This window comes from Hippoglossus stenolepis, chromosome 17 (genome assembly GCF_022539355.2).
Source record: "Hippoglossus stenolepis isolate QCI-W04-F060 chromosome 17, HSTE1.2, whole genome shotgun sequence".
In the NCBI taxonomy this organism is placed as follows: domain Eukaryota; kingdom Metazoa; phylum Chordata; class Actinopteri; order Pleuronectiformes; family Pleuronectidae; genus Hippoglossus; species Hippoglossus stenolepis.
This window is the reverse complement of record NC_061499.1, coordinates 17,661,378-17,686,313: the sequence shown is the minus strand read 5'-3', so window position 1 is coordinate 17,686,313 and position 24,936 is coordinate 17,661,378. Positions and strand designations below refer to the sequence as shown.

At 41.9% G+C, this 24,936-nt stretch overlaps 1 protein-coding gene across 1 annotated transcript in view; it reads left to right on the top strand.

Moving 5' to 3' along the window:
- Positions 1–1,514: 1,514 nt before the first annotated feature.
- kcng2 (potassium voltage-gated channel, subfamily G, member 2) overlaps positions 1,515–24,936 on the top strand; it is a 28,439-nt gene continuing 5,017 nt past the window's right edge. The window contains exons 1-2 of the mRNA XM_035181976.2: positions 1,515–2,020; positions 8,665–9,550. Coding sequence (XP_035037867.1) covers positions 8,777–9,550 — 774 coding nt within the window. The 5' untranslated portion in view covers positions 1,515–2,020; positions 8,665–8,776. The remainder of the gene's footprint in view (positions 2,021–8,664; positions 9,551–24,936) is intronic.

Here is a 24,936-nt window from a genome sequence, read left to right as displayed (position 1 = left end):
AAATCTGAAGAGTCATTTTTTTTATGTCAGCACACTTGCAGCTTTAACCCTGAGCTGTTAGCAGTCATTTACCTGAGGCAGAAACCCTGCAAACGGATACTTCCACTGCCATCACCTCTGTTTACTTTAGCATCAATCAGACCATGCCAATTATTTTCTCTGTGCTGTCTCTCATTGTGAATACACTCAGCTGAGCTGACGTGGTGTTGACAGACCGGCTGAAATTAAAAAGACGCTCCAGCCAGTACGACAGGCTCTCAGTCTGCATAGACACACCCACTGTGTGAGCTGGGTGTGTCTGACTCTCCGTGGCCACATCCTAAATACTGTGCATTTCACATTTCAGTTAGTGCCTCTTCAGTTTGAGGAGCAGTGGATCTTACAAACACATGAATAAATACATTATTGATTATGTGTAAATAATTTGACACAATGTGAAAAACCCAGTGACAGACGAAGTTTTACTTCGGTAAAAGATCAAATAAATTAACAAAAATGTACTCAAGTGGAAGTAAAAGTACAACATCAACTTCCTACTTGAGTAAAAGTAAGTTTTTACTTGCTTCAAATAAACTTTAAGTATTAAAATTAAAAGCACTTGCTAAGTGTATCCTGTTCCATAATGAAACAGTCTATTACATCATTATGACTCAGTGGTGTTTCTTCACCAGTGATGCTGATGCTGCAGTCTAATACCTGTTTGCTCTGATTGGATCTGTGGACCAATTCTCCTCTCATTACTTTAAAGGGGACATTGTCTGCACAAACCGCCTTTGCTTTAAAAGGAGACATATGATGTCCAATGACATCCCAATTACCTAACTGGTCATAATGGACACCTAGCAGTGACTCTAACACACCCCTAACAAAGCCAGGTAGAGCAAGAGTGAAGGCCCACATTTCCCACACATGCTGGAAGTGGTTGACCATCACCTCATACTGGGCCAGCTCCGAGCAGACTGGGCTTTATCTGGAGGGTGGCCCGAAGCTAAAACCAAGAGTTTCAGACAGAGGCTGAAAAGAGGAGCTGCAGCAATGGCCAGTATATGAGGAGTGTGTGTTTGGAACATTAGATCAGGTAAACCTTTACGTAATAAGTAATAACACAAATTAAAAGTATGAACCTGAGAACGAGTATAATATGTCTCGTTAATGTGACAAAAATGTAGAAAACAATGTGAATACGTCACGCAATGCTTTGTCAAACTGTAGTGGAAGAGAGAGTACAGATATTTGCTGATATTTGTGGTGGAGTACAAGCGAAAAGTACCTGGAAATAAATTGTATACAAATAAGTACAGTAATAAAGAGAATAAACTGGTTACATCTCACCACATGGGAACATCAACTATGATTCTGGTTGAATGGTCACCAGCATATTAAACTGTAACTACATGAAGAACATAGATCCCAATCTATACGCGGGGAGTTGAAGCCTGTCACATAACAGTCAGATGAAATCCTGAACAAACACTCCCCCTGACGCTGTGAAATTGCACTGAAGCAGTCGTGGTTTTCCCAGATCGACGGTTTGGCGGAGCGCGGCGCAGCGCGGCGCACAGAGGAGCGCACAGTGGAGCGCAGCGCGCAGCTCCGGACGCACCTGAACAGTCAGCGCTGCGACCAGAAGTGAGCTGGAGACCGATCCGTCCACCTGCTACACACACACACACACACACCTCTGCAACATCTGCCACGTCGCCTCTGATGGAGAGAGGGAGAATGTGACGGAGTCTTCTCTGGACACGGAGGAAACATTTCCACCTCTTCTGCGTCTCCCCGTGGAGCGAGCGGTCGTGTCGGGGCGCGCCAGGCGACGAATGTCCGACTTCCCGATTGTCTCGCAACTCAACTGTGCGACACGTGAGTCGCTGCAATCGGAGGAAGTGGCTGTTGTTGTCGGCTACGACACAATGTCCCAGAACAACTGCGTGAGAAACTTGAAGGCATGGTGCGCGTTGAGCGCTGCGAACGTGCGCGCAAGCTGAGGCAGATGGACACGAGCGCGACAACTCGCAGGGTGAGTCCAGCAACAAGACATGGTCATTTTACAGGTTGGTTTTGCTTGAATAGGGACTCAAATACGGAACATATGGAAACATCAGGACAAAGGTGGATTCAACACTTTCGCCTTCTATTCTCTTTTTTCCTTTTTCATAAATGTGACAAACTTCTTCATTCTCACTGCTGCTTCTCCTACAGGGGGTAGTAATGGGGCAAACGGGGATAATGGTTCTCAATGAATGCTTTCATAATGTCCTCATGGTATTGTTTATTCATTACCATAACAATCTTGTAATGTTCCTGAGGGACTGAGTGCTGTCCTTAATGGTACCTAATGCTCCCTGCTCCATGCTATTACACTATTCTTATGATGGGCGTAGGGGGACTTCTACCGGCGGCCTCCTTTCAATCAGGGACGTTCCTCTGCTGTCATGTCATCACCTTTGGCTCTTGGCTTCCAGCAATGCTCTACTGTAAATTTAAGTGTGGCTCATCTTTTTTTTGCTCGACCCATGCGTTTCGGGAAGGTTCTTCGTGGGCAACCGGACCTGCCTGTCATTATTTCAGTAAAGGAGTTGGAGCTTAAGAAGCTGAGACACTTTAAAGCAAGCGATCATGCTGTTCAGAGGCACCCCCCCCAACACACACTCTTACTTCCCTGTATGGATTGGCCATATAAATGTCACTGCCTTCCTGTGCTGGATTCATTAACCTGTTGATGTTTGGAGATGGATGCTTCTGTTTCTTTTGTGCTGTAAATTCACATACCACACACACACGCCGGCAGTCCCTTGGAACCACAGACAAACAACCTAATGAGAACAGATTGGCAGAAACACGATGGTTCTCCTCCTGCCGTGGATCAGGCCGGCAGTGCTCATTTCACTCATTAGTCCTCCTCCTCCTCTGCAGCTTAAGGTGAGCGAATGGGAGGAAGGTGTCAGGAGCATGAGAAATCTGCACGCTCTCGGGCCACGCCGACACGGGACTTACAGCCACTTCTCTGCTTCTTCATTTTTCAAAGATATAGGAGAACATGAAATAGAGAGAAGAGAGAGGAGAGAGGAGATGTGCCACGTTCTTCATATGTTTGTGTGTAGGAAGCTGTTTTTTTGGGGGGATTCCGCTGTGATCTCTTAGCTCTGTCTCCGTCCTAATAACTGCACTTCCACACAGAGCATCAAATTCTCAGCTTTCAGGCTCACCATCAAATAGATCCTTTCCCCCTCAGCGATTTATTCGGCCCCATTATCTCCTTCGCTCTGCTTCACACTTTGTTAAATCCGGCCCTTTGAATCGGCTGATTGACACTGACTGTCAGGCTCGAAGCGCAGGTTTAATTTTCTATTAGAGATTGTCATGGTACTTATGAAACTTCTGAACAGCAGCGTGGATGTCTCCAGCAGCGACGCAGACAACTGTAGTTTTTTGGTCGGGCCTTTATAAACAGTGAGTGGGCCAGCTTTTCCCAGAAGAGAAAAAAGAAATCCCTGATGAAAACCTGATGGTGCATTCGCTGAATAGAAATTAACAAACAAAAGAAACAATTGCGCTGTGCAACATTTTGCATCTCAAAGGCAATAGACAACGGAATAACACTGCCTGTACTGTGTGTCCAAAAAGCTGTTAGGTGTCTTTTATAGTCCATCCAACCTCGATATTCTAAACCATTTACTTACAACAATAGCAGGCGAGATTGTTGTGGAGAATGCATTTGAAAAACTAAATTTGTGACTGAGGGCACATTCGCTTGACCAATAATGTAGATGTAGATGTACAAGCAGGCAAAATGGAACATCCTGGGAACACTCACACTTTTTTGAGGCACTAGCTGCTGCATGGCCCTGCTGAGGCCGAAAAACTTCTTCCACTGGGACAAATTTCTGCAAACTAAACAGGAATCTGCATCCTTCGTAGAAAAACTGTCCAAACTACTTTGATGACCCTGGCTTTCTACTTTTTTACTCTTCTTTCGAGCCTGGCTTTGAGCTGGCTCATTCTAGTTTCATTCAAAGACTGTATATAAAGATGGACGAGGCCTCTCCACTTCCTTTCACTATCCAGAAAATAAAGCAGAAAAAAAATCAGGATGTGCACGCTGCCGTCTCGTGGCGATGACGTGATGTGGAGCCAGAGTCTGAGCAGTAGTGATCGGGGGATGGAGCCGTGGTATAAATACACTCACTCAACCAATTGAGGGTCAGTCTCAGCCGTCATTCATGACGTTTTATCCCATTTTTAGCATCAAATAACTAATTAAAACCCAACTTATTTGGAAATGAGCAGTCGGACAAACATCATTTTGATAAGAACTAGTTGAAATGACAGGAACCATCTTTGAGAATTTTTTTACTTTGTAGTTTGGTCCACGTGCCATCTACTAACATGAGCTATACAGCAGCCAGCCACCAGGGGGCAATCAGATTTGGCTTCACTTCAGGGAGCTGTCATGTCTCTCATCTTTATACAATCTATGGATTAGCTCCAGAGGCTAAAATGTTCAAGTGAACTTTAAGAGGAAGATGTAGATGGTTGACATTAGCTTGGTTTTAGAGCAGAGAAAACAGAAGCTGATAATGTTATGTCAGCTGATGTTACATCAACATTTTCAATTAAAAGACAACACCAGCACAAAGAGTTATCAATAAATCTGGTTTATATAACAGTCTTTCTTCATTAGGTAATATGTTGTAACTTTCCATACAACTTGACTGCGTGGTTCACTGCTGCCCAGCGTATTCTGCAACAGCAAATCTAATTCCAAGTCTATTTTTCAAGCTTTTTATGGCTTTTCATTAAGTACATAATGGGACTTAGGGTAAAGAAAGAATAAGCTTCTCGGAGCAAACCATTTATCCCATTTATAATTCAGACTGCAGAAAACCAGACTGCTGTTTTGCTTATTTTTGATTACAGACTTTGTGAACTGAATCAGTAATAAACCATCTCTTTAGTGAGTCAAAGCCCGGCTGGTGAACAAAGTCATCAGCTCCTGTGACTCATGATCTGAAGGGTGCTCTGCAGCTCGGCCCTTCAGACTCCTGGTTATGTTGTGATAAGCGCTCTTTCCCCGGTCATTGCAGTTCAAGATAGACGTTTTGCATCATTCTAGATTATGGAATGGTTCTCTCTCCGCTGATTGCTGCGCTGCCTCGTCAGGCAAGAAGCTTAATTGTGCTCATGTCGTTGAGTACAGGCCGTCACTGACAGACAGTCGCTGTGAGGACATCAATCAGTCTCATTTAGGGGCCACTCAGGTGATAGTTCAGTGTCATTCAAGATCTGTGCGTCTCAAAATAGCATCTGCTCCAGGCCCCTTTACCGAGATGAAGACTGAGTGGCCGCAGGAAGGCGGATGTTCAGTGATGCATGGGTTGCAGATTTATGCAAAGAGTCATGTAAATGATATTTGCATGAGCAACTGGTGGTAAAAGAATAATGCAGGGGCTGATAGGTGATGCATCTTCTTTCAGGTGCTATCTCTGGCCAGAGAAAAGGAGCAAAGTGTGTCTCCAGACCACTTTTTGAGTATTTCTTAAAGAAAACCTTTTTGAACTGCAGGTTTGTAAAAGAAACGTTAGCTGAGCAAATGTTTCTTTGAATCACTATATTCTCACAGTGTCATATTCAGCATCTGAAGCACAAGTCCAGAGGGTCACTGAGGGTCTGTGGGAAAAGCAACTAGGCGCTGAAAAGTAACAGACATGACTTGATAAGCTGCACAAAGCTCGGCTATTAAAATCACATAGTAAGAGGTAAATTGTTTCATTACTGGCCTGTGTTATTTAATGAGAAAACTTGTTTTTGTGTGTCAAAGCCTTACTGGTAGTTGGGTATTTTGGGTTTAAATTGCTTTCATATGAAGGATGTGTAAATTCTGCTGCAGAAAAGTCTTTATTGACATCTTTGTCTGCATCTTCTATGTGTGTCGTACATTTTTTTCCGTTTTGTGTCCCTTGCATCATCAATGTGTTCCACTCGCTTGCTGGGGATTTTCTGCACATTTTCCTGCTCTATTTTCACATGGGCTCACTTGGACATTTTGTGGACATTTTCCTCGGGGGCTGGCAGGAAAAGTTCAGAAAAAGGTCACAAGCACATTACTCGGACATTTGCATTCTCACACAAATCCTCTCTTCAGGAAAATGTCCGGAGTTCAGTGCAACTCTGTTTGACCAAGAAATAGACCACTTGGCAAAGAGTTATTAATATGATTGTTATACTTAATTTAATCAGGAGTGAATAAACTTGTGTGTAAAATGTATTTGCACTTCACAACAAGCCTTCTCTGACTCCGCTGTGGTTAGAGCTCCTCCCGTGGAGCCTAAATCCTTTTTCTCTGTGTTCCTGAAGCCACCCCTGGGTGCAGTGTCATGCTCAATAAACCGCTCCTGTCAGAAGCACTTTGCTGAGTCGCTGTAGAGGTGCCGCTCTCTGACCCTCCTCCCTCGGAGAAAGCGGCCTGTTTCAAAATGACTGGCCTCACAATAGAAGAGGGAAGTCCGAGCGTAGCCGGAGGGGTCCTGCTCTGCATTTGTTGTGATGATGTGCCCAGCCTCCCCACATCAGCAGCACACCCCCCAGACCCCCTACACTCATCCTCAGCGAGTATACAGGATCATTGATGCTGTTGCTACAGCCTGATCTGTGTACCCAGATGTCCATGTTGAATTAAACAATGAATGTCTCAGCTTGTTAAGACCGAATCGCTTCAGAAATGTGTAATTGGATCTTAAAAGCTTGTATTTGAGGAAGGGAAAATAATGGATGCGCAGAGGCTGACACATTGTACTGTTTGATCATGGAACCGTGAAACTGCTCTGATTCAGACGTCACAGTTTTGTTGGATTCAAAACTCAAAACCTGTGAAATTAGAGGGCTTTTTGCTTCAACATCCCAAATACTTTCATTTATCTGGAGCTTTTAAAACTTCCTTTTTTTACAAAGTTCTATCAGTAACAAGTAGTGTTTGTAGAAGCGTTTTGTTATGCATGAATGAAATGACGAGCATGTACGGTACAGCGGGATTACTCATTCTATCACATCCCTTCTTTGATATGAGTTTAAAGTGCATCTAAAGGGGAAATCATTTTCATTCTCGTAAAGTTTTTCATTCCCTCTTTGATACTTTGCCAGTTTGTGCTACTCATTTTTTCTTTCCAGAAACTGTTGCGATTTAAATTGTCTTTTTATGAACAGTTAACAACAACAGCTAGTGTTTCAAATGTAAGAGATGTGTGTTTTATTAAGTAGTTGTGCTTTTATTTTGGAATTTGGTCTTGGAAAGGAAATTATTAAACTGTATTTCATGTTGACAAGTGCCTTTTGAGAGTACAATGATTGAGCAGCTGTTCGTTCATATGAAATGAAGAATGAATAAACCATTACCACACATATTCAATATTCAACATATGTTCAAGTCACATGTGCTTCCTTTATTTCATATTCGACTCAGTGTGTTGTAATTAGTCTGTTACTGAGTTTGTGATTTCCTACTGTTTGTTGAACAGCACTTTAAATTGTCTCATTCCACAGCCTGGTGATGCAGTAAATAGAAAAACATTATTAATTTCCCTGCATTGGGTTCAGACCGCAACTTGACTTTGAGTTGCTTTTCTTGGTGCTTCCGTTGCAATTAGACTGTAGACTCTCGCTGTTTTAGACATTTCTCTAGAAATACAAACTGTTTTGACATGTGGGTCTTATTCTCAGACTGTTTATTTACTGTGTTCTGCTTTCAGTCCGACAAGAGCAGTTATTCAAAAGACTACGATTCAGTGGATCACATGGAAGATGTTTTCCTTTGTCGGGACTACAGTTTGTACCGTGTGAATTTGACCATTAATAAAACCAAAATGGAATGTGAATTTAAAACCAGCCAACACAAAGGAAATATAAAGATGTCTAGGAATTAAGAAAAAAAAAAACATTCTCAAACTCTCTGGACTCTTTATGGCATTTATGGTGAATGCACCATAGATTGTATATAAATATGGATGACATGAGAGCTCCCCAAAAGTGAAGCAAAATCATCTTGATTGCCCCCTGGTGGCTGGCTGCAATATAGGTCATAAACCCTGGCTTCTCAATGTTAGCAGATGGGACAGGAGATTACCTAAAAAGTTAGATACGTTTTTCTCAAATATATACAGAAGTATGTGCAAATTTTTCTTATAAGTGTATTTTCGATTATTTATTCGATGCTATAAAAACGAGGTGAAATAGCTGAGATTGACTTCAGTCAGATTTTGTTGAGCTTATGTATCCACAGGACCTCGATACCATGGCTCCATCCCCAGAACCCTGCTGAGCTGACTCTGGCTCCAAATGTGGCAGCGTTCATATCTGGGTTAATTTGGCTTCATTTGTGTTCCAGTGGGGGGAAGTGGAAACACATCATCCATCTTTATAAACAGTCTATGGTACACGCTGATTTAAAATCATTGAATTGGTTCACCCCAATTCCAATAGCTAGAAGGTGTGGAGGGAGCTGGTTTAAGACATTGCTCACTCATCCAACACGACATTTGAGACACACTATAGCCTTAAGATGGACTTTGGAATGTTACCTTGAATAGAGATAGACACATTGATGTTTGATCAAAAATAGCGGCAGACACTAACATATTTCATCACCGATCTGTTTTTTCTATCCTGCAGAGACGTGCAGTGCTGCTGAATGGATGACAAGCTCCCAGTCACCTTGCCTACCCACTGAAGCCGCCCTCCCATCGCAACTTACAGGACAGGTTCCCCCATCAGAGTAGCAGGGATGTACCAGGAGGTGGCCTTCCTGGCAGGCAGCACTGAGCACCAGTTCACCAGCTTCAGCTTTAAACATGTAGAGAACCCACAGGAGGTCACCGCCAACAAGGGTGTGTTCTACAAGCGAGCCCAGCTCCTGCTCCACCCTCAGCCCCACCAACAGGGTGGAGATGATGGGGCAGCCATTATCAATGTAGGGGGTATCAAATACCGCATCCCCTGGTCAACGCTGGAAGAGTTTCCCTTATCACGGCTGGGAAAGCTGCGCAGCTGCAGCAACGAGGCCGAGATCATGGACGTGTGTGACGACTACGACTGTAGCCGCAATGAGTATTTCTTTGACCGAAGCCCGTCGGCCTTCCGCACCATCGTCAGTTTCTTGGCGGCAGGAAAGCTGCGGCTCCTGAGGGAGATGTGCGCCATGTCCTTCCAGGAGGAACTGCTGTACTGGGGGGTGGAGGAGAAAGACCTGGACTGGTGCTGTCTCAGGAAGCTGCGGCTCAGGCAGGAGGAGTTCAAGGAGCAGCAGAGGCTAGAGGAGGAGGACACCGAGCTCACATCGCCGCAGTCCTGTGAGGAGAGCCAGCAGCCTCCCGGAGCATGGCCTCAGGAAGAGACTCGTACGGGGGGCTGCATGCACAGACTGAGGGACATGGTGGAGAACCCCCAATCTGGCATCCCAGGGAAGATCTTCGCCTGTCTGTCAGTGATATTTGTAGCCATCACTGCTGTGACGCTTTGTGTCAGCACCATGCCTGACCTCAGGGAGGAGGAGGAGAGGGTGAGTTCTCTCTGGCACTCTTGTGACAGTTACAATGTATTTCTCGACCTTTCTCATTAGCAGAATTTCAACTATCAAAAATGTCCAGATTCATTTCTGGTTCCCCCATATTTAGTTTCTGGGATGTCTTTTGAATGACTGGATTTTCATTCAGCAATGGAAGAGGTAAATTCATTTAGAAACCATGATTGAACAAAAGGTGTGTAGAAGGAAGAATAAGACAGGATACAATTACAAAAAACAATTAAGCAGAGAGTTAGTGCAGTCATACTTCTAGTGCAGTAGAAGTATGACTCCCAAGAAATAGAATAATTAAAATACAAATCAAAGGCAATTCATACTGTAACTTTTTTCTTTAAGAAATACAACATTTCAGAAATAAAAAATCTCAGTGGTGTCCAACTGCAGAACAAAAGCTCAAACCATCAAGCTGTAAACAGATTTTCAGAAGGAACACCGCGGTTACACAAAACACATGATTATGAAGAGAAGGAGCCGAGGTCTTTCACAACAGCCCAAGGGATGTGTGTGCTTTACAGCTGCTACAGTGGATTCAGATTATGTTGATGCAGCAGCCCACATACTGAGTCTTCCTGCGCTGTGTTGTAAATCATTGTGACAGAGACGAAGGCTCGGGAACAACCAGGATTCCTCTCCGTTCACTTGAATGCCACATTATTGTGTAACTCCGCTCACTGTTGCAGCAGCACATTCCTTCTTAGCAAAATCAGATCATTATTCTCCCATGTATGTGATAATTGGCAGTGCACACACGACACAAAGATGGAAAAAAAAGGGATCACGCATTTACACACATTTAAATGAATGGTGTGTATTTGCAAAATCCCACAGATACTTTCCCCATGCAGTAATTTGTTTCTGTGACCTGCTTTGAAAAATTATGAAAAAAAGCCAAAATGAATATGAAATAAGCTCATCGTTGTTATGTAACATGATGATTATGCAAATGTCACCACGAAATCTTAATCTGTACAGTTAAAGGTTTGTTTACCCAAACCTGATCAAGACAAGCTGACCAGTAAACAAAAGTTGTTCAGGGATAGTTTTGCAGTGTTTTGTGTTGCCTTTGATGCTTAATTTAAACAAATGGATTTTAAATGCTGTGTATTTCATGGCTTTGATATTACAGTTCAAAGACTGTTTTTAACAAGGCAAAACCTCAGTAGGGAATGTGGGAAAACATTTAGGGAAATACACATCTCTGCTTTTATTCTGGAAGTTAGATGAAGAGATTAACATAAACTTCAACTTTCAACTTTATAAAGCTCTGAGTGGAGCTGGTACATGGTTAGCCTAGCTGAGTGTTGCAGGTGGATACAGCTAGCCCGAATGTGTCCAAAGTGAAAAACGGGAGGAAGCGGGAGCTGTCGCCACTTCACCAAGCTACGAGGAGCTCAATCGTAGGAGCCAAATGTAAAACCCCCCCAAAAAACACCTCCTAGCTGTATTTGCTTTTGATAAATATATCAGTATTAGGGTTTGTTTTATTGAAGACAGCTTCATTCAAAGTGAGTCTCATCATGAGCAAGAAGAGAAGGAGAGGCAGTCACAGAAAAAGGCCCAAAGTCATGTAAAATGTTGATAATCTCGCAGCCTATTCTACTAATGACGGATTATCCTCTGGGGGCAACAGCCAGTATTTTCGGGCTTGGTGCGGACAGCAGATATCAGGGCCAAGACTCCACCTTCTGTTCATTGTAAACATAGACCCGAGACATGCTGGGATTCGAACCAAGAACCTTTTTGCTGTGAGGCGATAATGCTAACCACTAAGAACAGAGACAGTGATGTCTTACATTCACATAAAACAGCAAAAAAAGCTAAGTAATACATTACATTATTGGGGAAAAATATAATATTAAATATCAATTATATTGGCTATGACCTTAAGTGTTTGTATGAAGTGTGTGAGCTTCAAATGGGTCATAAATAACAAAAGCAAAGTGACTAAAAGCATATTCAGGACCAGCTTAAAGATTAGTCTCATCTTATGTCATCTTCCATTTCACGCCTGTATGAATCTGTAACTTTAATTATCTGAATCAGAGCAGCAACAGGTTTGAATAAGGAGACACTATGACTCAAACTCTGGACAGCTGGAAGCAGTCATTGTGGCACCAATTAACCACCCAGAGACGGCTGAAACAGAGAGAGCATTAGGTGGGGGTGGTTCATTAGGAGTGAGAACCAGCTAGTCCGAAACAAGCATGGGAGGAAACCCCAAAACGCAAGGGTTTATGGGTATAATGAGGCGCCTGTGTCATCCTTGAAAAAAAACGTAGCGTAACAAAATGAAGGGAGGCAAACCGCAACCTGCCACTGGAGATGGTAAATTAAAACAAAGTGGCATCCCTAAATCCCAAAGTCCCTTAATGGACACTTTACGAAAACTTTGTCCTGGAAGTATTGTGACTGGACTTTTGTTTACATTGATGGTAATTGGGCCGTGGGCACATAAAAGAATCAAACACAGAAAAAGACAAAGTAAACTTTCTCACAATAGTTTAAAAGGAAAATGTCCAATGATTTCCTACTGTTATGTTCCCAGCAGTCATGCTGTGTACCGAGGTGTCAGACAGAGTTGGCTGTGGAGCATCTCCTCTCCTCGTTACCATGTTAGGAGAGGAGTTTGGCCTGGCCCTGCAAACTTATATATGGACACTACTTCCTGCACTGTCTTCATTTCTGCTAATGTCAAGGAAGGCATTGAAGTAGCTGTAGCTGTAGTAACTGAGAGAATCCAGCTCAACCTGGTGAATTGCATTTGCTAAGTACACCCACTCATCCTCCTCTATTACAAAGCATCCTAATATCCATTAGCTTTGATAGCCCTCCATTTACAACTGCACAGATCCTCCCTATACTAGTGAAATTAATGAAACGATCATTTCCTCAGGTGCCCATTTCCTGACTGTAATATATTGTGTACTTTTGTGAGACTTATGGCTCCAGCGTTGGCAGTACGAGAGAAGAGAAGCACACCATAATAGATGCTGCTTTATAATACTGACTTGCTAGCTATTATACTACATTTATACATTTACATTTACTACATATACAAACACTGACGGATTCATTTTAATTTGGCAGTTGCTTAAATTCAACAGATAAGCGTTGTTTTGGTCTCCACCAACTCTTAAAAAAATATAGATTTTTCATATCTAAATACTTTATATTTATGTGTCTGCGACCACCACAGTGAACGTGTGGCAAACAGTTGGCAACCTTGTTACTCATTTAGGGTCGTTCAGACGTAGTGCCTTTCCATTCATTCATCAGAGTTTCCCATAGAATTAATTAAATCTTTTGGGCAATGGGGTGCACGTTCCCAAACGTCATTCTCATGGGCAACGTATTCAGAGTGACTTAAGTTCTCACGTAAGAAAAACAAATGCATTGAATGCCACAACTGCAGCTGAAACCATGAGGTCTGCATGGAGCGGCTGTGGCTGAGGGGTAGAGTGGTCGTCCTCCAACCTGAAGGTCGGAAGTTCAATCCCCAGTCTTCCCCATCTGCATTCCCCATCTGCATTGGGCAAGATGCTGAACCCCGAATTGCCCCTCATAGAACAACAAAGTGCTGCTAATAGATGCACTGTGTGTGTGTGTGTGTGAATGGGTGAATGTAAAACTCTACTGTAAAGAGCTTTGAGTGGTCATCAAGACTAGAAAAGCACTATATAAATACAAAACAATTTTACAGTAAAAACATTATGGACCATAGTGCAATGCAAGCATGCGGGAAATAGTGCTGCACACACCAAGTTAGAGATCTTTATCTACGATCTGTGTGCATTTATTTGAGTTAATTTTGAAACTGTGGCAGGCCACATTAGAATATGGCTGACTGCCACAGTCTAGATAGTTAATGGGAAACATTGATTTGTTATTTCTAATGTTGATGCACTTATACTCCAACTGGAAGCCACATCGACCTTGTTCAAATCTATCTGTCTTGAGAGATCCGATACATAAGAGGACAGCGTTAAGTTCATGGGTTCACATCTTAGCATTAGAATGTGTCCTGAACGTGTCTCCTGAGACCACTTGTGATAGAGGATTTTTGGGCACATCTGTAACGCACAGAGATGGGAAAATATTAGCTTATGCTGTTCTTTATCCACTAGAAATAAGATTTGAACCTCCCATCATCCAGACAAAGCTCCTGGATCAGTTTGATGGAGATAATCCAGCGAGATGAGAGTAGGTTCTATTTTATTTTCCACAGACATGTTGGGCAGTAAAGCTGGAAATTCCATTCCGTCTTTGTTGTTAAGGTAAAGTTTTTTCAGTCAGTGAGACTTACTACTAATTGGACAAGTGGTTTTGGCTGCTTAATAACAGCAACAGTAGCCCAATCTCCCAAGTGTGTTGGATAAAAGGATGAAAGTGGCACTGCCAGTGTTTTCCAAGCATTTTTAGATGCTACATCTGAACTGCCCCATATACATACAATAAACAACAAAAAGAAACTTGAACTTTTTCTGCGTTGGTCTTTACCAACTCTCGAGGGAAACAGCCGAACTGATTAACTGTAAAATGCTAGAATACATTCACCAGCTCGACGTTGACCTTGTCTGCTGTGGGTGCTGGGTCGGTAGCACACACTAGATCTACATCCATACTGCTCTGTTTTTATTTGAAAACAGCGTTTTCAATATAAAACCATCTCTCTCCACATGAGCATTTGGGCTCAGTATCTGTTTAAATCCCTGTTCCTACTAACATGCCTAAAAGCATATCACGTGACCACCTACGTACACTGGGCATGCACGTGACAGTGTACACAGGAAGCATTTGGTTGATAGTTGCAAAGAGAGCTGGGCTACAAACGAGAAGCAGCAATGGCGGAAATTAAAATGCAGTGTTAAACAGCTGTCAGCAAAGACAACAGGATCAGCTACGCTTGTAATCGATTATCCATGTTGCGTTCATTTTTGGTAGCCAATTGTTTTCTATCAAAAGAGGGTCTTGTTATAGGAGCCTGACAAATCAGCAAAGGCTACGTTGTGACTGAAGAGACCCAATCAGCAAGCGGTTGTGAGTTTCTATGTCATGGTCTCTAAACATCTCAGTTTCTGCCCGTCCTGACCATAACGCATCACCAGAGTTTTCAAACAGAAAACTGGGCCAGCAGTATTTACAAACTTCTCTGTTTAAGCGCCTTACATGTAGAAGAGTTGATGCATTCTACCCGCTGTGCCTGAAAACTTAATCTTAGCGGTTGTAACAACCTGCCCAACTGGGATCACTTGACAAAGATTAGTCCCAGCCCAGAAGCATCTTAACATTTTTTATTTGCCTATAAATTAAGCCGTGATATGAAGCCGTCAGACATGTACCAGGAAGCATGAGGTCAACGCACTTTTAAATGCAGGAAGTGGCCACTTATTTGGTCACATGAGCCGGAGGAAAGTTCAGGCAGAAACCAGCAGTGTTCGCGGAGCTGCCTGCAATGAAGGCACTTAGTCCGCCTTTCTAATCTAATGTGGCTCTTAGAGAAGCACTCATTGGCCGAGAGACCTTTCTCTCCTGTTTTCTTTCTCTCACAGATAAGCAAAAAATAAAATGAAGCTGCTGCATATTGCATTTCACTTTTTATGGCCCCCCATTCGAACTCTCTGGATGAATAGGGGATTAAACATTTCAAGTGTTTTGTCGATGTCTTCCCTCAGGATTGCTTACTCTGTTCACATAAGCATCTTTGGAAACAGTGTTCTTGTCCCATTTATCTCCCGCTACAGCCCCGGCCATGGATCTAACCTTTCAGTGACTCTCCTCATGCCCCAAACAATCCATTCTGACGTAAATCCCGGCCACTTTAAAGTACACCGCTACCGTAGCCATATATCATCGCAGGGGAAGGGAGAGGATGTGGACAGACGGAAGACAAATGTGTGCAAATGCTGTGAGAAATGAGAGAGAATCTTGTCTTCATCTAGGCTGAAAATAGGAGGTGCACTCATCTCTCCTGATTGTGAGTTGACATACTGCTGTTCATGCTCAGAGAAACGTGCAATCCATCACTGTGGTGATAATTTGTGTTTCTCATCCAGTGTCTGGTGAATGATTCCCAGTGAGTCGTGGAGTGATTTCTCTCCTGTACAAACCGCAAAACCCCTGTGGGAATATTGTTTCATACTAGAACTCCAGCAAACCTTCTCTGCTGTCAGCTTCAAAATGTGATAGATGATGTACAGAGATGGAGTGATGAGTAAATGTGACACACTACAACATGGTTTAAGCTATTGCTAAAAATATTGGTATAGCATTCCACAAAAACAGGAAAAAGTGGACAAGCTAATACATGTCAATCAAAATAAACTAAAGGTTGCTTAACTACACAGTATCAGCAATATTTTCATATTTACTATTGAATAAAAAAAACACATTAGGTTACTGTACTGAGCTGTCCGATAGTACTTTGAGAACAACCGATCTAACATGGACGGTATTTCTGTGGGTGCTTTAAACCTGGATTTAGCCCAATCAATATGTGTTTGAATCAACACTGAATAATTTATTTCAATATAATGTGAATGGGATCCAAATAGTCATCCTAACTCCAGTACATGGTTGGCTTTTTTCTCTCTCCATTGTTTCTAGTGGTTACTCATAATTGATCACAATTATTCATTACCGTTTGCTGCGTATTGTGCATGAAAGTTAAATATTGTACATAAGTTACATATTGTTTGTTTAAATCCAATTCCAACGGCGGCGGCTAACTTGGAGCTTTTATTGCCTCCGTTCTCTCTCTTTCTTCCTTAAGATTTAACAGACGGATGTGTTGCAATTTGGATTCAAGTTTAATTAAGAAAACTACAAAAACTGAGACGAAAAGAGGGGAAATAATGTTTCTCTGCCGTCCTTTGGTTACTGCAAACAGAAAAGTGCTCCAGTTGTGCCTGCTCTAATTGCTCCTCCCTGCAGAGCTGCAAGCACACCCAGCTGAACGGCCTCTCGACACATGAAGAGGCATTGACTGAGATTCTCGAAAATGCTTCTCCTGTTCCCATCGAAGGGTTTGCATTAGTAAACATTTTCAGCTGGAGTAGTCCGCCATTAACTCAAACAATTTCCAGCAAAATTCAATATTTTGAAATATATTTTTCCCCAATGCAACCGCAAAGGAAGCACTTTGCTGTGTGGGAAAGATGAAGGATATTGAACGATGATTCTCCGGGGATGTGGGGGTACAGCTGTGCCAAAATCCAATCAAAAACATGTAAAGGAGTTTGCGCGCCGGGAGACTGAGCTTTCAACTGAAGTCCAAATGTTCTCGCTTTGGTGGGATATTATTCAAAATGTTCTTTTTTTACATGAATCATTCTCAGGCCAATTGAGATCCAGTGGCCTTGCTCATAAATGTTGATGGCTCTGTACTGTAACAGTGAGAGTTGTTTGGAACAAATCAGCTGCTTAATCACTTTGAAATAAAAACAGCCAGTACAGACTTATAAATATATAGTTATAGTTAAAACTTCCCAAACTGCATCCATGCTTTTAGTTTGAAAATACCTCCAATGGATAAGCCTGGTGTCCAAAGTACTCGGACGTTTTAGAGCCGCTAAAGACTGAGAAGTATGGAAACGCTGCTGGCCCCGTTTTGCTTTAAAAACTTTAGTCTGGACTGGCAGGAATTGAGCTGTTTGGGAACAATAGCGTAGACACAACTGTTTGCTGATTGGGACTTTTCTGTCACTACGTAACCTTTGCTGATTCGTCGGGCTCCTATCACATGACCCTCTTCAGGAAGAGAACAACCAGCATTAGCCTCGACTACCAATGTAGAACACAACATAAACAACAAAACAAAAAAAAAAATCTAGAAATGAGTACATAAAGCTTGAAGTACTCAAAAGGCACTTCTGGCAAGAATGAGTGTTATAATATGGGAAATATATTTAAGTGTATTTACAGATGTCAGTATTCATGATTGAAAATCAACAATGACTATTATTATTATTGTTATTGCAGTTTGTGAAGTGAATAACAAGCGTTGCTGATCCTGTTGTCTTTGCTAATAGCTGTTGTGCATTTAAATTCTGCATTTACAATAATACTACTGTTAACATGGGTAGGAGATGAGCTATTATTTGATCAATCTGTGTACACCAGCACGCGTATGCCCAATGTATGAGTGGTCACGTGATATGAAATTTCAGGCATGTTAGTACGGACGGGGATTAAAACTGATACGGAGCCAAAATGCTTGTGTGGTAAGAGATGGTTGTCGTTTGAAAACGCCACAAAAACCCAGTATGGATGTAGCTTAAATCACCTTGAAATAAAAACACCCTGTGCAAACTTATAAAGACATAAAGAACCAAAACTAGGTGTTGAAACCAGATTACCGTTACTTAATGGATGTGTTGACTTAATTTCCATTGCCTTTTACAGAGGTGAACCATGAGGGTGAGAGCACACACTACTCAGTCAACAGCCATCAATATTGATGGTACTTTAGATTAGGATAGATTCGATTGAACTTTAATGGCTCCCATGGGGGATTTGGGTTGTCACGGCAGCAGAGAACAGGATAAATAACCATGTTTGTGTTTACAGTGTAACAGACTCTGTTGTGTAGTTTGGAATGGATGACCTACCATTCAGCTATAACCATTATCAGGCATACACACAGAACAATGCATTACGTTTGTCCAGACGCGCAGATACACATCACAAGCTTTTAGCAGAGCACAAGTTACAGGTAACATTGGTGCATTAAGGAGCTAAATGTGTATTATTTTTCAGAGGGAACAGAATTCTGAAAGGTGCTAAAACTTGTGGAAAGAACATTTAACAGCTCAGAACAGAAAACAGTGGCTGTGAAGCTCTCCTGCCCCCCCCCCAATGCACTGTCTGTAATAAATACACATTGACAAGCAGCAAAACTGTTGGGTCGAGGCCAAAGCTCCAACAGTGATTTATAGCAGTGTTTCCTGACTATTGAAAAATAAATAAATTTACAAAATGATTAAATTGAATTTCAGCGGCTCTGGTGGAATAGACCTCTTATTATTGGCAAGTGCTAAGTTTATTAAAATCGTTAAAAAGTTCTAGACAAAGAAATCATGTTTATGTGATTATTAACCTGCTTATCTAATTAAGATTCAGCATCATGGTCATACAAGCAAAGACAAACTGAGATTACTATTGATGTTGTTTGTCAGAATTTGTGTAAAATTGCTTCTGTCTGGCCTCATTTCTCCCTCAGGCAGGTTTCTCTGAACTAACAGATGTGCTGCCTCCACATCCTCAGACACCCTGGTTACTTGTAATAATCTCAAACCCAACTGTCAGACTCACAGATTTTTGAATTTTTAAAGATGTGGGAGAAATTTTCCCATCATGCACTGGGTAAGTGGCAGGATATACCATTGGCAGGTCATCAGTCTGTCATAGGGTTGAAAATAGACAGTCAATCCTATTGGCGACTGTGCCCTGTCCCAATTCCTCTCTCTTGGCCCTTCCCCTAGATATGAAGAGCCCTTCGCTGGGAGGGTCCCATTCCAAACGGAGCCAAAAGGGAGTTATTCCCTAGGAATTGGGACACCACTCACTACGTCATCAGCAGCCAACCAACGTTATTGCAGTGACAAACAATAGCAACTAACATTATTATATTAATAACAACATTTTCAGCTGTGCACAATTATTGCAGGTAACTAGAATGGCGCCCTGAGAGGAAATACCTCCACCAAGGCTCAAAGTAGTGTTTTCCATCAATTATCTAGGTTTTTAGTGTAGCGAATTATTAGTATCGTACTAAGTTAGCTGAAGTAGCTATGTCCCAGCCGGCGAGTGGGACCAACGGTAGCAGCACATTATTAGCTATTAGATAATGTGGTCAAGCTGAAGGCACCTGTAATCTATTACTATAACTTACTTACTTATTACTACATAAAATATGATTTTCTTGTCATCAGATTCAGCTTCCGTTGTGCACATGTGCAGCATGCATGAATTACTCCTTTTTTACCACTAGTTTTGTAATGTGCCGTAGCTATGACGGAGTACAGGGCTATTTTAAAGAAACAAAAGTTCTTGAGATTTCGAGAATACGAATATTTGTTTTCTCTTTAAATGGCCCTAATTCTCGGTCACACACTAGCAAAGCAGAAAGCAAGCGTAGGTTTGTATGTGTTTGATGAGCAGAGTTGCAGCTGCAGGCGTGTGGCTGAGGGGTGGGTGGAGATGGAGGTGTCTGATTTGCATATTCATAGATCTGCGAATACTAAATGAGGCAAAGGTGTAGAGTTACATCTAAGCCATTTTAAGGCTGTGAAAGCGTTTTTATTCAGGGGGAAAAAAACACGTATAAATATGAAATTCAGGGTTTAGTCGATGCCAGGAGCAGAACTTCATTTTTTCAGTGCAGGACTCTCTCTCTCATGCAGCGGATGAGGAGAACTGAACCAGGACCAGCGTGTCTGCAGACGCTCCCACTGCCAGTGTGCTCCCTCAGAAGTGCTTGTCGGACAGTCAAATAGCTTCGGGGGCTGTTCCTGTTCATTTCTCGAATTTAACGAAACTGACAATCATTTGACATTTGCACTCATTTCACACCATGATTTACCAGCAGAGAGTCAGCGGGGCTTCAGCTCCTCTCTCAGGGTCTCCCGTTTTTTGTTCTCTACCCCTCTCTCTGTACTGGCCGGAGTTTTATGCTGCTCCCTGTGTGGCCACTCAGAGCAACAACAAACACAGTCAGATAACACAAAGTACTTCTCTTTAAGTGCCACTCAGCTGCCAGTTTGTGAAGTGTTATAAATTTCCATTTGACATATGGGTAATAAGCCTGTGCCAGACCATAAAGTATTCTGAAGCATCAGAGCCAATGAGTCAGATATCTATACATGAAAGAAGCAGGAATAGAATGACTTTACTTCAACGGTGACATCATCTGCTCTGTAATAGAGCCCATTCCATCCTTTATCCAACTGGTATCAGTCTATTTAAATATTTATGACTGAACACATCTTGCCCAGCAGCTTATCACTTCACATGCAAGAACCTCCAATCATAACAACAGCAAATGCATGTATTTTTAAAACAAGTGCAGCTCTTTCCTCGTCTTTGTATTAGCATGTATTTATAACATAAAAGTCACAACCAAGTGCTAAATCTTTGTTTTCATATTTTATCTTGTGAATGGAAATACTCTTTTCCAGGCTTGACCTTAAAATTTTTATTGTGCAGTCATCAGAGTTTTGTATTTTAAAAAGATGGTGTATGTTGAGCCGGGCGGCAGAACAAGTACACAGACCGCATGTACACACAGTAGAGCCCTGTGATGTGAACAAATGAGTGGTAAATAAATCTATTAAAAGCCTGGGCGTGTCGAAGGCCGCTCAAAATCAGACCCGGCGCTGTATCTGAAATCCGCCTGTATATTGAATTACTCCCACACCAACGTATCAGCAGGGATCAGAGGTGAGCTGTCGCTTCCTGCGCTGTTTGCTTTGCATGCTTGTCTTCAGCTGTGACAGGGTCAGAGTCCCCCTGATCGCTGAGACGGATAATTGCGTGCTTTTTAATTTGATCCTCCGTGGTTCTGTGCACATCAGAGGCTGTGCCGGGCGGAGAGGGAGCAGGGAGGGAGTGGAAAATGCACTCAGCCAGAAAGCCTCTGACAGAGAACAATAAAAATACGCTCAGATTCAAGGAAAGGGACGGTATCAGTTGCAAAATGTTTCACAAGCAGACAGACTCCCTCGTGGAGCAGAGTGACAGGAGACGTGTGACACATACTGGTCAGCATGTGGAAATTAGTGAGCTCCGTCAGGACTTGGACAGTAGCAAATGTATGTGTTTTGGCTTTCACATCTTCTTTCTGAGATGACAGCATGTGGTTAGAAGATTTCACCTCACATTCGGAGCGTCGTGCTGCAACAGCACAGGAAGCTTCAACAGCGCCATGAGCTGTGGTGCGAGAAGGAAAAAGGATAAGTGGAAAAATACTTCTGCACATCCCAAAAAGGTTGGCAACAGGAGAGTGATGATTCAGTGATCGACTGACACCACAGATCAAGAGCAATCTAGAGTCGCACAAAGTTGCAGTTGTATCACATCAGTTGGGCAAAAAAAGAGTAGGAAAACAGACAACATACTTCTATAGGTGATGTGACATCTACATTCCTTGGGATAATAAGTATATTGTATAAACTATAAATATATTTTTGGCATTCCTAGAAGAGAAAATATGAGCAGAACAAAATCTTTTTTTTTAAACTTCTGGTACAAATTGGCTGAAGGTTATCTCAAACTGAAGCTTTACAATCTGTAATCGTGTTACCTGCTTGTCAGAGGAGCGTTTTTTGACATTTTCATTGATTTCCCAGGGAATAATGAATAGCTCTTGATGAAAAAGGTTTGGTGCAGGTTGTTTCAATTGAAAGGGACTGTTGGGCCTTGTCAAAGGTTTGCGCTCTACTGAGTGCCATTGTAGTTACTGAATTATTTCACATGCCAAAATAAGAGTATGGGCCCAAAGTTAAGGCTTAGTTACGTAGGTTAGCAACTGGCCAGGGGCCTGTGGAGTTCCCTATTACTTATGTAAATGAATCTGTGTGATTCAGTAAATCACATCTTTATCATCATATCATGGTATTTTAGCCAAAATATAAGGGCAAGAAAATGACACAGTTTAGGAATGTACATAACATAACAACTAGTGAAAATGTTGTACAACATAGGTGGGGTTGGGTGTGGTCAGAGAACTACACTGTAATGTTCAGCCTGGTGTTAAGTCACAATGTGTTTATAAAGAAAGTTTTTCGGTTGCTTTTCAGCCCAGTCATCCGTCTCACTGGATCACAACTTATATAAATGTAAATGATTTTCACCTTTTATTTCCATGGGTTACCCGTGTGTGTAACTACAGTGATTGTGTGTTGAGTTCTGTGCATTTCCAAATGCAGGTGCACGTATAAATTCATGAAAGGTATTGTGCAATTTATGACTAAAGCATGAAACTTCGATTGTTCCTATAAACCATGAGATCTAGATGTGGAGGCATTTCAAATTTGGCCCCTGGGACAAGGCCAGGCTGTCAATTTTCTTTTCTTTGCTTTTTCGCAGGTAGAACAGCAGCAAACAGCACATCAGTTATATTTTATTTTCTACTTTCTTATTACACATTGATTGCTTGGAACTGCTATAAACTTTAATAAAGTAAAACGCAGTATTGTGAGGCTGCTGAGAGCGTCAGCTCTGTGAGGCTTCTGGAGGGCTGGTCCACGGTGGCAGCTTTGCTCCAGACATTGGTATGACAGGTTTAATATCAATTCAGTAAAGGTATCCATCAGTGTATTGGGTTTGCACATTGTGACAACGTTAGAAGCAGACATGAAGTATGCAGAGGGATGTTTTTTTTAAATAAATGTATATGCACCAATCATATTCCAACATGTTTAGTTTGAGAAATGCTATTAAACAGGAGTTGAAGGTTTAAAAAAAATAATACAAAAAAGCTATTGTGCCACTGATTAGCATTTTCACATCATGTTCAAATCTCAATCGGAAGCTTGCCAAATGTTATGACTGTAATTCTGTCTTTGATAATCAGGTGGTCTGAATAGTAGCACTTACTTGATTTTACAAATTAGGTTAAACAAACGACAAGTCATGTAATTCTATATCAGCATACAGCACTTTACACCTGGAAATAAACTTGGTGGACAGAACTTTTTGCTGATTGTTGAAAACCAAATTTAAACATTTTTTATTCTCGAGAGGCCAAATCCTCCCGGGTGAGCCCCATATGGACACATACAGTGTAGGTGGAGCACTGCAGTGCTGACCAACTCTTACAAAGACATTTCTAATGATAAAGTTAGAAAAAGATCGTAATCTAAACTTTTTGCACTTTACACTTTCAATTGTGTCCAATTGTGTTTTTATGGGTAGTCAACTTTTTTACCTTCTATTCTCCAAAAACACAGTTAATGGACTTTGCTGTTATATACTAGCCCAAAGCAACAGTCCAACAAATCCACAAGCCCCTGCTCCATTGAATCAATTTTACTTTCCGTCACAGCTAGAGACAAAGGTCAGTGTTGGGTCATTAAGCACTGTTGCCCTGCAGGTCTCTGGCTAACTGCTGCTAGTAGTCTCTGGACATGTCTGCTGCTCAAGACTCCACTTTAAATTTTGTTTGCTTTAGATTTTTATGAAATTGTTATGTGCAAAAATATTGGGCCCCACAAGTTTGAAGGTTTATAAGCTAAAAAGTAAGGCTGCTCTGAGGTGACGATACAGCACTTTGACATCCAGCGTCAGAACACACTTCAAAGTTTTGAAGTCATGTTTACTGAAGGCTGGGTATGAAAGGAATACCAAAATCTGTCAGAGCTTGTGATTTTCAACCCATACGTCTGTTCTTTCACTGTCAGATAAAATGAGTAATGGTGGCATTACACCGTACAAAAAGTGATTGGCAGATTGAAGTCCCTTTACTGAATATTATTACCAATTTCTATCATTTTAGTTGCGAGCTTACAGTTTGTATCCGCAGCCGCGTGAAAGACTGCAACTCCAGCTTTGCCGATCAGTGATTTTCATGGTCCCTAATGGGTTTAGCAAGTTTGATGTCTCAAGGGCAAAAACTGTGCAATGTGCAAAGCTAAGTGAGTGTATACCCTTAAAAATGCATGAGACTGACTCCAAGAGGATTTCTTTCCTGTGCAGGCAGCCTGTTGGAATGATGTCTCTGGGGATCAGAGCCGTTGACTGAGCAAATAACTAAGGGGAATGGTTTGCTTAAATATTCACGGTTGTGCACTTTCACACCTGCAGAGAAGCTTTACAACCATGGTGCTTTGAGAGGTAATCCCCATCTCTCTAACACCATCATGTTGTTCTATAACCTCAGGATTTGTTGCATGAGAGCCACGTAATGCAGCAGGGAACTAAGTCTGAAAGTATTCTGGCTGTGGCTGAGGGGTTAGAGTGGTTGTCCTCCAACCAGAAGGTCGGCGGTTTAATCCTCAGTCTTCTCCATCTGCATGCCGAAGTGTCCTTGGGCAAGATACTGAACCCCTAAATGGCCCCTCATAGATGTTGAATACACTGATTGTAAGTCGCTTTGGATAAAAGTGTCTGTACATGTAATGTAATGTATTGAGGTGGTTAAGTAATAGATATTTCACATGACATTCCAATAAGGAAAGATGTAAATGTTTCCAGTTTGTCCGTCCTTCAAATTTTTGTGAATAAGAAACCTCAAGAATACCTTGAGGGAATTTCTTCAAATTTAGTGCAAACGTTCACTTGGACTCAAGGTTGAACTGATACGATTATGGTGTTCAAAGGTCAAGAGCACTGTGACCTCAAAAATATTTTTTTTGCCTTGTGAATGT